Source organism: Podarcis bocagei (assembly GCF_964188305.1).
Source record: "Podarcis bocagei genome assembly, chromosome: 7".
In the NCBI taxonomy this organism is placed as follows: domain Eukaryota; kingdom Metazoa; phylum Chordata; class Lepidosauria; order Squamata; family Lacertidae; genus Podarcis; species Podarcis bocagei.
In genome coordinates this window covers 21,052,217-21,064,137 of record NC_138132.1, presented here as the reverse complement: position 1 = coordinate 21,064,137, position 11,921 = coordinate 21,052,217, and the positions used below count along the sequence as shown (strand labels likewise).

The 11,921-nt window shown below is 43.9% G+C and overlaps 1 protein-coding gene across 1 annotated transcript; it reads left to right on the top strand.

The window, feature by feature from the left end:
- The first annotated feature begins 3,243 nt into the window (after positions 1-3,243).
- DBR1 (debranching RNA lariats 1) lies at positions 3,244-11,516 on the top strand. Its single transcript, XM_081201981.1, has 8 exons — positions 3,244-3,487; positions 4,544-4,668; positions 5,130-5,210; positions 6,477-6,562; positions 7,457-7,681; positions 8,789-8,869; positions 9,421-9,566; positions 9,992-11,516. Exons 1-8 carry the CDS (start codon positions 3,270-3,272, stop codon positions 10,659-10,661), a joined length of 1,632 nt encoding a protein of 543 aa, XP_081058107.1. The 5' UTR covers positions 3,244-3,269; the 3' UTR covers positions 10,662-11,516.
- Positions 11,517-11,921: the final 405 nt, after the last annotated feature.

Below are 11,921 nucleotides of genomic sequence, written 5' to 3'. Positions count from 1 at the left end.
TCCCATGGACTGCAAGAAGATCAAACGCATTCATTCTTAAGGAAATTAGCACTGAGTGCTCACTGGAAGGACAGATCGTGAAGCTGAGGCTCCAATACTTTGGCCACTTCATAATAATAATAATAATAATAATAATAATAATAATAATAAATTTTATTTATATCCCGCCCTCCCCAGCCGAAGCCGGGCTCAGGGCGGCTAACAACAATCAAATAATCAGTCAAATAATCACACAATCTAAAAATATTTCATTATAAAAATTAATTAAATCAAATTGATGGCAACCAATTAAGCAAAATTCTTTTCAGGTTGCCAGAGGAGGGAGTCAGGCTGCGCCCTGACCAAAGGCCTGGCGGAACAACTCTGTCTTGCAGGCCCTGCGGAAAGATGTCAGGTCCCGCAGGGCCCTAGTCTCTTGTGACAGAGCATTCCACCAGTTTGGAGCCACAGCCGAGAAGGCCCTGGCTCTAGTTGAGGCCAGCCTAACCTCTCTGAGGCCTGAGACCTTGAGGATGTTATTATTTGCAGACCGTAGGTTTCTCTGTGGGGCATACCAGGAGAGGCGGTCCCGTAGGTACGAGGGTCCTAGGCCGTATAGGGCTTTAAAGGTTAAAACCAGCACCTTAAACCTGATCCTGTACTCCACCGGGAGCCAGTGCAGCTGGTATAGTACCGGATGAATGTGCTCTCGCAGCGAAGACCCCATAAGGAGTCTCGCCGCGGCATTCTGCACCCGCTGGAGTTTCTGGGTCAGTCTCAAGGGCAGCCCCACGTAGAGCGAGTTACAATAATCCAGTCTGGAGGTGACCGTCGCATGGATCACAGTGGCTAGGTCAGGACTGCTTAGCTTGGCGGAGATGAAAAAATGCCGCCTTTGTTATAGCTGTAATCTGCGCCTCCATAGAGAGGGAGGTATCGAAGATTACACCCAAACTCTTAACGGACGGTGCTGGCACTAACTGCACCCCCGCAAAAGATGGGAGTTGCCCCCTCGATCCCATATCGTCCCGCCCCAGCCAGAGGCCCTCTGTCTTCGAAGGATTTAACTTCAACCGGCTCCCACGTAACCATCCAGCCACAGCTTCCAGACATCTGGTCAGTGTGTCTGGGGCCGAGTCAGGATGGCCATCCACCAACAGATAGAGTTGGGTGTCATCAGCATACTGATGGCAACCCAGCCCAAAACTCCGGACAAGCTGGGCGAGGGGGCGCATAAAGATGTTAAAAAGCATCGGGGAGAGAATTGCACCCTGAGGCACTCCACACACCAAGGAGTGGCGTGATGACAATTCCCCCCCAAGCGCCACCCTCTGTCCCCGACCAGAGAGAAACAAGCGCAGCCATTGAACCCTGCTACTGCACCTTTGGGTTGTTAGTAACGGTCATCATGTTACAATAAAAAATAAATAAAGAAACAATTAAAAGAAATACTTATAAAAGAAAATTTTATAAAAGGGGAAAAAAGAAATGAAAATATGGGGTGCTGATTTATCTTGTCTCGTTTTTATCCAAGTGCTCCTCTTTATCTGTCTTGGTTAACCTCATATATTTCTGATGTTTTGAACTACAACTCCCATCATCCTGTGCAAGCGAGGTGTGTATGGGAGGTTGGTGAAGGCTGTTCTATTACAAAGGAGACAAATTTAATATTTGGACAAGGTCTTTGGACAAAGCGTGCATTTCATACATTTTAAACAACAAGGGTGAGACCAATGTGGTCAAGATGACTCCTGCGGCTGAATGCCAAACAGCACAGACACCTCAAGCTGCATGGCACTGAATCACAAGGCTTGCAATTCTTTTTTAAGATTTTTTTTTTATTTTTTTATTTTTTTAAAAGTATTTATACTTTGCATAAATGCAGTGCTGTGTGGAATCAGCCCTGAGCGCTCACTGGAAGGACAGATCGTGAAGCTGAGGCTCCAATACTTTGGCCACCTCATGAGAAGAGAAGACTCCCTGGAAAAGACCCTGATGTTGGGAAAGATTGTGGGCACAAGGAGAAGGGGATGACAGAGGACGAGATGGTTGGACAGTGCTCTCGAAGCTACATACATGAGTCTGACCAAACTGCGGGAGGCAGTGGAAGACAGGAGTGCCTGGCGTGCTCTGGTCCATGGGGTCACGAAGTCGGACACGACTAAATGACTAAACAACAACATTTGTTGGAAGCTGCCCAGAGTGGCTGGGGCAACCCAGTAAGATGTGTGGGGTACAACTAGTAAAATTATCATTATGGAATGGGGCGTCCCTATTTTCATAGGAGAAATGATGGAGGGTATGCTGCAAGTGTCTGACATGTGAACGGTGGATGTAGGCAGATGGAAGAAGATATGTTTTTGTAGCCAGTAAATGCCATTTCTAGGCAAATTGTCTCAAGAACAAGCCTGATCTCCAAGCAGTTAAACGGGACATACTTAAGGGCTTATCCATATTTCTGGTTCTTGAAAGAATGGGGCCGAGCGGTTTCCCCCTTCCCAAGGGAAAACCCTCTCCTAAGTGACAGATCGGAACACATGGCAACCCGGGGAAAACCCGTTTTACTTCTAAGCACCTTAGAAATCAGGCCTGGAAATTGCATTTATTGGCTATAGAAAAAACACCCCCCTTCTTCCATCTGCCCACACCCACCGTTCCCACGTCTGACACTTGCAGGCTTTAACTGAAATTTCTGATGGCATTTTACTTCTTGCATTGTTCTTTCGCCGCTGCACTTCCACGTGAACGCTGCTTCTAAGGAGGAGCTGGATTCAACATTCTAACCTTCCCTTTGTTTAAACCGATTCTGATATATTGCATTTTAATTTGATCGTGTCGTAGCCCACCTAATTGCGGAAGGGTGGGTAAGGAATAGAATGATAGTGATGATAGTAATAATAATAATATGAAATGATAATACATGAAATATCGTAATATGTGCCATTACGAGATTGGTTTCCTTATGACGATTAACAGTAATAATGAACGATGATGACGATTAATAATAATACAAAAAATGAACCAAAAAGTTCCTTGGAGCCACGTTAATACCATAGATATTTGCGGGGGGGGGGGGGAAGCATCCTGGCGATGATAAAAATCATTCGGCGGGATATTGTCGCAATTCTAGCGCAACCTCCAAACGTTCGGTGAGAGCAAAGGAGAGACGCATGCGCAACAGCATCGGCGGCAGGGGGCGGGGCGGGGCCCTCCGGCTGCCTCGCGATGCGGTGAAAGCAACGGTCGAGGGCGCGTGCGTTGCGCAGGCCGGGCTGCCGCCGCCGGGGCGCATGCGCCGAGGCCGGAAGATGAAGGTGGCGGTGGCCGGCTGCTGCCATGGCGCGCTTGACAAGATGTACGAGACGCTCCATTTGCTGGAGCAGCGCCACGGCCAGGCGGCGCCGGATCTGCTCCTGTGCGCCGGGGACTTCCAGGCCGTGCGCAACGCGGCGGACCTGCGCTGCATGGCGGTGCCGGCCAAGTACCGCTGCTTGGGGGGCTTCGCGAGGTGAGTCGCCCGCGAAGAGGCAGCAGGATTTCGAATTCCGCGGAGGCTCCGCCCCGGAACCCATTTGAGGGAAGGGTGCCTCTGAGCACGCGCAGAGTGCAAGGTCCTTTGCGGGGTTTTTGACTGTTGGGGCGGTAGAGGAGTTGGTTAAGCATTGTGTGCGCGCCTGTAAAATATTATGTAATTTGTGTTTTATGCCTTGGTAGGCTGTTAAAGCAGCTCCCGTAGGAGGAAAGGCTACAGCATAAAGCAGGGGAGGTTTTTCTTGGTGTGCTTTTTCACCAGGTTTTCCATATGCGAATAGCAAAGTATTAACCAAGTGTCAAGTTTTCCTGAAAGACCAGCCCTGAGAGAGGAAAGGACGTGTTCAACTCAGTACATAACAGGATGGCAGGGCCACACCACTGACCCCAATCCCAATTTTACACAGCGTTTTCTCTCTCTACTCCTGACATCCACGGGTGAGTGTCTGCAAGAGAAGCGCTACAGATCTCTGCAGGAACTGGAATCCTGATCATCCGGGGTTCCACCTTCTGTAGAAGTCAACAGGTTTGTGTAGGTTTCCCCCCTGCAAGATGTTCACACGCAACGTGTGGATGGCAGATGGAGGAAGTTGACTGGCCTTGGGGAAAGCCCCACTGTCCTTTTCAGTCTATGCACTCCTTTTATCCATATACTGTAGTGTTTTAACTAAATCCAGCATCCCAAGTTGAGGTGAAATACGTGGCTTAGTCAGTCTTAGTTGGATTGACTGTGGAACTTAGTGGGACTTAACTTCTGACTAAACATGCTCCTGCTTCCGCTGCATGTCCTACTGACAGGTGCAATTAAACAGGTTTGCTTTATGTGTTTCATGTTAATTTGGTGATTCCTACGAGCACTTTCTTCTCAGCAGTAGACCATGTGCCATCTCCACCTCCCCAGCTGTGCATCAAAAGTAATGTATGATACAACGCGTATGCATGTACGGTAAACCTAGTTCCTCTGATCAGGAAACATGAATATGCTGATCCTTAATACCAGTGACGAAGACATTGGCTTTTGGCTGTGTTCTAGGTATTATTCTGGAGAGAAGAAGGCTCCTGTCCTGACCATCTTTATTGGGGGCAACCACGAAGCCTCCAATCACTTGCAAGAGCTACCATATGGCGGATGGGTAGCACCAAACATCTACTATCTTGGTATTAACATTTTGCTTTCTGTTTTGATAGCCTAGGATGCACAAGCATAGGGCTGATGATTTAGATTGAAGTTCAGCTTTATAGTGGGGGACTGCTCTTCCTTCCCTCCAAAATTAGGCATGTCAGTATCTTGCAGGTGAAGTCGTATACTCTTGTTGCTGGAATGTTTTCAGTGTAAGCCTGTATAGCTGTTCTGGAAAGTTTTCAGTGTAGCAACAGCAAAATATCTAGGTCCAATTCTGTCTTTTTCTGACCTTGTGTGGCCAGTATAGTGAGCAGCAGATTGTAGCCCAAAATACACTATTATCCCTATACAAATTACAGAATGCAACCTTTTTATTTGCTATGAAGGAAATACAGCACATTCTTGGGAATCAGTAACCACTTTATATACTGCTCGTGGTTTTCATGGACAGTCTTCTACTTCTTAGCCTGATCTACATATTTTTTTCCTGTTTCAGGTTACGCTGGAGTGGTAAAGTATCGCGGGGTGAGAATTGGTGGACTCTCTGGCATCTTCAAATCTCATGATTACAAAAAGGGTATGTCTAGGATGGGGTTGTGCTGCAGATTCTTGTTTTAAATCTGAATTTCATTTTCGGCTGTAGCACTTACTGCACTAGAGTGAGTTGCGTCTGTTGCTGGTAGGTATTCTGAAGCCTGGTTTTGATACAACGGGAAGCTGTGGCTAATGAATCAGGATCTGAAACCATGGTTTGATGTTTGTGTGAAGTAACCACAGTTAGGTTATTGAGTTTAGATGTAGTGGGAAACTGCAGCTTATTCAAAACTGAAAGTAGGCATTTTTTAATCTTCATTCTTGCTTGAAGGAGGGGAAAAGGGAGCATGTGGTTCCAATGCCCACCACAGCATATTTTTTAATGGAAAACCCTAGTTTACTGGTACATCTGAACAGGTCTTGATTATCCCTGTGATGTGGCAGTGCTGAAGGGAATCAATGTGGCAAAATAGATCAAAGGTTTTTCTTGGATGTAGGAAACCCAGTTTTAAATCTTCACTTGACTAAAATGCTTAGCTGGGAAACTTGGAGCAAATAGCTATTTTTTACCACGGCCTAATTCAAAGTGGTGTTGTGAGGCCCAAATGCTACTCTGATTCCTGTGTGGAAAGTATAAGATACAGATACAAGGAAAAAGGATGTGAATGTCCATTTGGTTTTCTCTGCACCAACATCTGTTGGTGATGTTCTATCTCATCTGCCTTGTGATCAGCAAAGGGCCTCATTTCAGATCCCTGCTCACCTGGGAACTGAGTTTTCACTTCAGTAAAATAGGAAAAATTGTTACTTGCCTCTTGAGGGTGTCAGAGTAAGGTTGTGTGATCTTTGTTCCATGGACGGTGCTAAAGCCAAATATCTATTGAATGAAATAGGAAGACGTTAAATTCCTTGTTATGTTTACTTATTTAAAATATTTTTAGCCTGCCTTCTTTTGAAAGCAATCTCAAGGTGGTGTGCAGTGCATTTAATCTTAAAGTAGTAACATCAATCCGTACAATAAAATGAGGGCAAATAAAATGCATAAATAATACTATGTTAAAATTATAGTACATCTGTATTCCGTGATCAGGCTTCTAGATCTCAAGTTGTATAGGGCTTTATAAATTATCATTAGCACCTTGAAACTGGCCTTGTAGTATAGTGGTAAGCACACTTGTGCAACTCTCAAAGGAGGTTGAATATAGCACCCATTCCACAATGCTGCTGTTTCAGGGGATCGGAGCCAATTAGGAAGTCTTCCTTTTTGTCATTGTTTTTATTCAGCTAAGTGTTTCTCAACTTGCTTAAGGTCACTTTGAGTATCCACCATACAACCAGCAAACAATAAGAAGTGTCTACCATGTAAGAAACATTGAAGTCTTCAAGCTCAAGCAGGTTAGTGTAAATCCAATTTCATATCACCTGTCTGTATGTTAAGATCTTCTTCATAGCCCTGCCCCTTCCCTTCAAGTACCTTCATCGCCATCTGAGATAAAGTGGGTGACACCACGGGGATAAGGGCTGGCATCCCAGCTGCAATACACTCTCCCAAGAGATTTGTGTGGCACCGTTCTTGTTAATCTTTCTGGCACTAGGTTTTCTGCCACCAGCCTTTTAATTTTCCAGATCTTTTAATAGCCTTTAAAAGGGCTTACACCTTTTAAAAATTGGTTTTATGTTGTTTCTAGTTATGTTATTTCCTCTTCAACAGCTCTCACCTAGGCAGAGGGATGAGAATTAATGTTTAACTGTTTTTTAAATTATTGTCCCGTCCCCGCCCCGTGTTTAAAGCTGTTCTGATTTTATCTTTAAGCCACCTTAAGTTACTCTCAGGGAATAAAGGCAGGCGAATAATAATATTAATAATAATTCATTGATGTTGCATTCAGCTGCAGAAACACCAGGCACCAGGAAGTCTCAGCGGGTGCTGCCGAACTGGCTGGCTCTTAAAATAAATAAATAAATAAATAAAACAGTTAACAAAAAGAAATACTAACTATGTTGACTAGCAAAATATAATATTTAAAATATAATCAAGATACAGTAAAACATTACTTAACAGAAGAAATCAAAAAGAAAAAACCAGTAAGTCAAAACTTAGAAGAACAATAATCTTCATTAGTCCTACTCAGAGCAGACCCATTGAAACTAATGCAGTTAAGCCCACTTAATCATTTCCCCTCTTCCCTAAAACTTAATTGACATCCTGTGATCCTATGCTGTGTTTCCTTTACTCACAACAGCAGCCGTATTGTCTCATTTTGTGTTGCTTTCGTTTTGGTTTAACAGCTAAAGCAGCCTATGGATGTGTTTATGTCCCACGACTGGCCCAGAAGTATATATCATTATGGAGACAAGAAATTGCTGCTTAGGAAAAAATCCTTCTTCCGCCAAGAAGTGGAGAGTAATACATTGGGAAGTCCTGCTGCTTCAGAGCTTCTGGAGCACTTGAAACCAACCTATTGGTTCGCTGCACACCTGCATGTGAAGTTTGCTGCCTTCATGCAGCACCAGGTAAAAGAATTGGAGCGTTTTGCTGTGCCTCTGTTGACATTTATGTGTGCAGTTGTGTTTCACCATTGTTGTTTTTAACGGAAGCTGGAGCTCCAGAGAAACTTCAGTGGAGGAAACCTGATACCTGCCAGTAGTTTCAAAATAACAAACTGCTCTGGATTGGGGGCCCGTTGTGCTCAGCTTGCACCTGGCGCTGCTTGAGAATTCTGAGAAACAAAATAAGTCATTGCAGTTTTGAAAGGTTCATTCTGTCATATTCTAAATTCTAAATGGCGTCCTGTTGTCTCCAAACGTAGACAAAAAGCTGCTGTTTGAGCTCAGGAGTTATTATGCAAAATTTGTTTATAATTTCTTAAGAGGGGTTCAAATGCATAGGGAACATGTAAGCAAACAGCCTTCCAAAATATATAATAGATTGCAGGGGTGGGAAAACTGCCTCTCCAGATGTTTTTGAACTACTGCCCCCATGATCACTGAATACTGGCCTTTCTGTCTGGGGCTGATAGGGAGTCTTACAGCATCCTCAGTTTCCTTGCCTGTGCTCTATTACAATCTTTTTCAAAATATAATTCAAATATGAGCTTATCGGGGGTTCCAGAACAGTGGTTAGGATCTTAAGAGGCTATTGATAAATTTACCTTGGTTTGTTTTGATAAGTAGCTCTTAGTGAATTCTGCTTGGAATCATAGAGCTGGACAAAACTGGAGAGCCTGCCATGTAATGATACACTTCACACTCTTCTTTGCACTGTTGATATTTCTATAAAAGTGAAAATTACTGATAGGCAAGCAAACCTCTGGTACTTCCAGAAGGGCAGAAGACAGTTGTCTGTCTGTGAATTTGTTTTGCTGGTTTAATCCCTGGCATCTCCAACCAAAGCTTCGGGAGGCACCAGGTAAGAAAGACTTCCATCTCAGATAATAGAGGGCTGCTGCCAGTCAGAATAGACATTGCTGGGTTAGATGAAACAGTGGTCTGACTCGCAAAAAAAGGCAGCTTCATATGTCCATGCATATAAATCGCATCAATCCTTGTTGTGTAGCAAAAAATGTTGACTTTGGTACATGTACCATTTTTTGTTAATGTATTCCCTCCCCTACTTAATAGGCCAATGGCAGCGGGAAACAGCCAAAAGCAACAAAATTTCTGGCCCTGGATAAATGCCTGCCCCACAGAGACTTCCTACAGGTAAAACATGCTGAATTTTCTGTTTGGTATCTATTGTTATGAAGCCTAAGGCTCAGTGTATTTAGAATCTTCTGTAAAAGGGGGAGAAATGGTCATCCAGATATGACCTTCCAAGATGCTCTGTTTGACCCTTGGAATCTTCTCCCGAAGCTGCAGCCCTCGCTATCCTCCTTGAGTGTTTTTCCATAGCATGGATATGTCCTTGAACTGTGATAAAGCCTCAAGGAGGATGTTGAGTTGTGTAAGTAAATGTCTGGCTTTTGTGGCTTACAAAGTAAGAGCTGCCTCTGTTGCTTTACCTGCTTTTCTCTTGCCTTGCCCACTGGTGACATGTGCCCCCCCCTGAAGGTTGCCTGTGGGGGAATGTGGCCCTTGGACTACCCCTGTTTCCCAGCCTGGCTTCATGGTCCTTCCAAAAACAAGGGAGAAGTGCAGTCTGTAGCAAGGGCAAGGGCAGATTTATCTGAGGTGCTAGTGGCTTAAGTTCACAGCCAAGTCTTGCCTGTTATGGAGGACAAAGAGGTCTTCTTAATTTCCCAATGTTTTCTAAGATTGTAGAGATTGAGCACGACCCAAGTGCATCTGACTGCCTGGAATATGACCCTGAATGGATTGCTGTCCTTAAAGCTACTAACAATCTTGTTAATGTGTCTCCAAATTCCTGGAATATGCCTGAAAACAATGGACTCCATGCAAAGTATGTAGAGTGTTGTCTGTGTATTTTTATTTATTTGCTGCTTTTTGACCCCTTATGCCTCCTCTGCCAACATCTCACCAATACAACAGAGCAGTAATGAAACAGTCAGATTAAAAACAACAACTAAGGCAACAATCCTAACCCCACTTACTTGGGAGTAAGCCCTACTGAATCCATAGGACTTCTGAGTAGATATTGATTGCACTACTCCCAACTCTCCCTTGCACTGGATTCCTCTAGCATGCTGGGATAATTGAATCCGGCCCATTGAAGTTAGGAGGCATTACCATCCCTAGAACTCCATATATCAGTTAATGCCCTGTATGAGGAAGCACTTCCTTTTCTTTGTCCTGAAGCTGTTCAGATGTAAGGGGCAGAGAGGTGGGTAGCCTTACTTGAACCTCTCTGTGTTTGGCCTCTTGTAGATGGGACTACAGTGTCACAGAAGAAGACATCAAGGCGGTTTTGGAAGAGGCGAACCACGACCTTAAGGTTCCACATAACTTCAGTACCACAGTTCCCTGTTATAACTCAAACAAATCCCAGGAGCACAGAGAACCTGTTCATCAAATCAATCCCCAGACGACTGAGTTTTGTGCCCGGTTTGGCCTCTTGGACATTAATGGCCGACTCCAACAACTGAGAGAGGAGCACGGAGATGATGATGATGAAGAGGAGGAGGAGGTAGACAGTACTGGATCAGCAGAGGAGCCCAGTGACTATAATACAGACATTTCTGGCTTGTCCTCTTCTATCAACCCTGATGAAATAATACTGGATGAAGACAGCGATGATGAAGAAGAGCCAGGCAGCTGCCCAGTGGACTCGTCTGCTAACCACCCTTCTGACGTCTCAACAACTTTTTCCGACATCCGGGTCACGCCAGGTTCCATGGCTGTGTCGCCGAATGATACTGTGGAAAGTGATGAACTGGAGAAATCGAGTGAGAGAAACCAGCCAGAAGAGGTGATCCCCAGTGAAACGGCCTTGAAGCGGCTAAGTGACACAAGTGAAGAAGGAAAGGGTGGACCAAAGAAAATTAAAAGGAGGAACCAGGCTATCTATGCTTCCAAAGATGAAGATGAGGTGGAATGAGACAACCCCTTTGTTGACACTATAGGCAGGATCTTCGATTGCTATACCTGTTCAACTTTGGGTGTGGGTCTTTTTTTTGTGGGGGATGGGATTTTACAATCCTACACAGTTTTTACACTTTAATTGCAATAAGCCCTTTTTTATATTAGAGCAAATATTTTTATTGGGGAACAAATATTGATTTGGTAGGAAGAACTTGTAGGCATCTGTGATCCAACGGAGGACCTGTTGTATCCCTTTTTGCAGAGGCTCACCAGACAAGGAGAAAATATTTTGCATTTTGATGGAGGTTCGGAAAAGGACCTTTTTATATATATATAATGAAGCAAGCTCAAATTGATTCAACTTCTTTGCTACTGAAGCTCACCCATCTGCCCATTGACAGCAATTAGTTCCGAATCTTGCATTCATTGGACTTTGCATCAGTGAATGTTATAAGTTCTAGCTTTCTCAGGTAGTCCCTCCTCCTTCCTGCCCTCCCAGTGTTGATGGGGAATTTGCTGCCTTCTGTATGTTGTTGGACTCCCAGTTCTCATCATCCCTGATCGTCGTCCATACTCACTGGGGCTGATGGGACTTAGTGTCCAACAACTTCTGGAAGGTCATGGATTCTCCATTCCTGGTTTTTGCTATGTTAACCATAAGAACTAATAGGCTGTCTGATGTGCATCATTTCAGCTGTCAACCACATTGAGAATGTGATTGAAATAATACTATATAAAATTGGGAAAGTACAATAATCCTATGATGAGTTGAGCATGTAAGAAGTGAAACCACAACGTGGGGTTTATTTTAATGCCATTATTTACCAAGATGATATATAGGTCTGTAAATAAATCCTTTTGCACTACCCTAGTTTCTAGATTTTCTGTGCATGCTATGTGAATATGCAACATAGATTTTCTTTCATGCATGTAGTGAACCATTTCAGACAGTCAGATTCTGACTAAATAACCTGATGTATGAAATGGGACTCAGCTATAAAATAACATTTTAAGTGTGTTTTAAGTGCATTATACAAATGTTACACTAGATGGTGCTAGTGAGCTAATATCAAATTCAATATATATATATTTAAATGGTAAAAAAATTCACAGCGTTTTTTATATATGTGTAGACTCCACCTGAATTTATCTGTGTTTCCCCAGAGCAATGATTAACATATGATCTCCAATCATAGTTTCTCATTTTGTCCAAGCGAGCCAAGGAAACAGTTACCAGTTTTGGAACAAGCCATACTGTACTTGTTAAGCCACAATT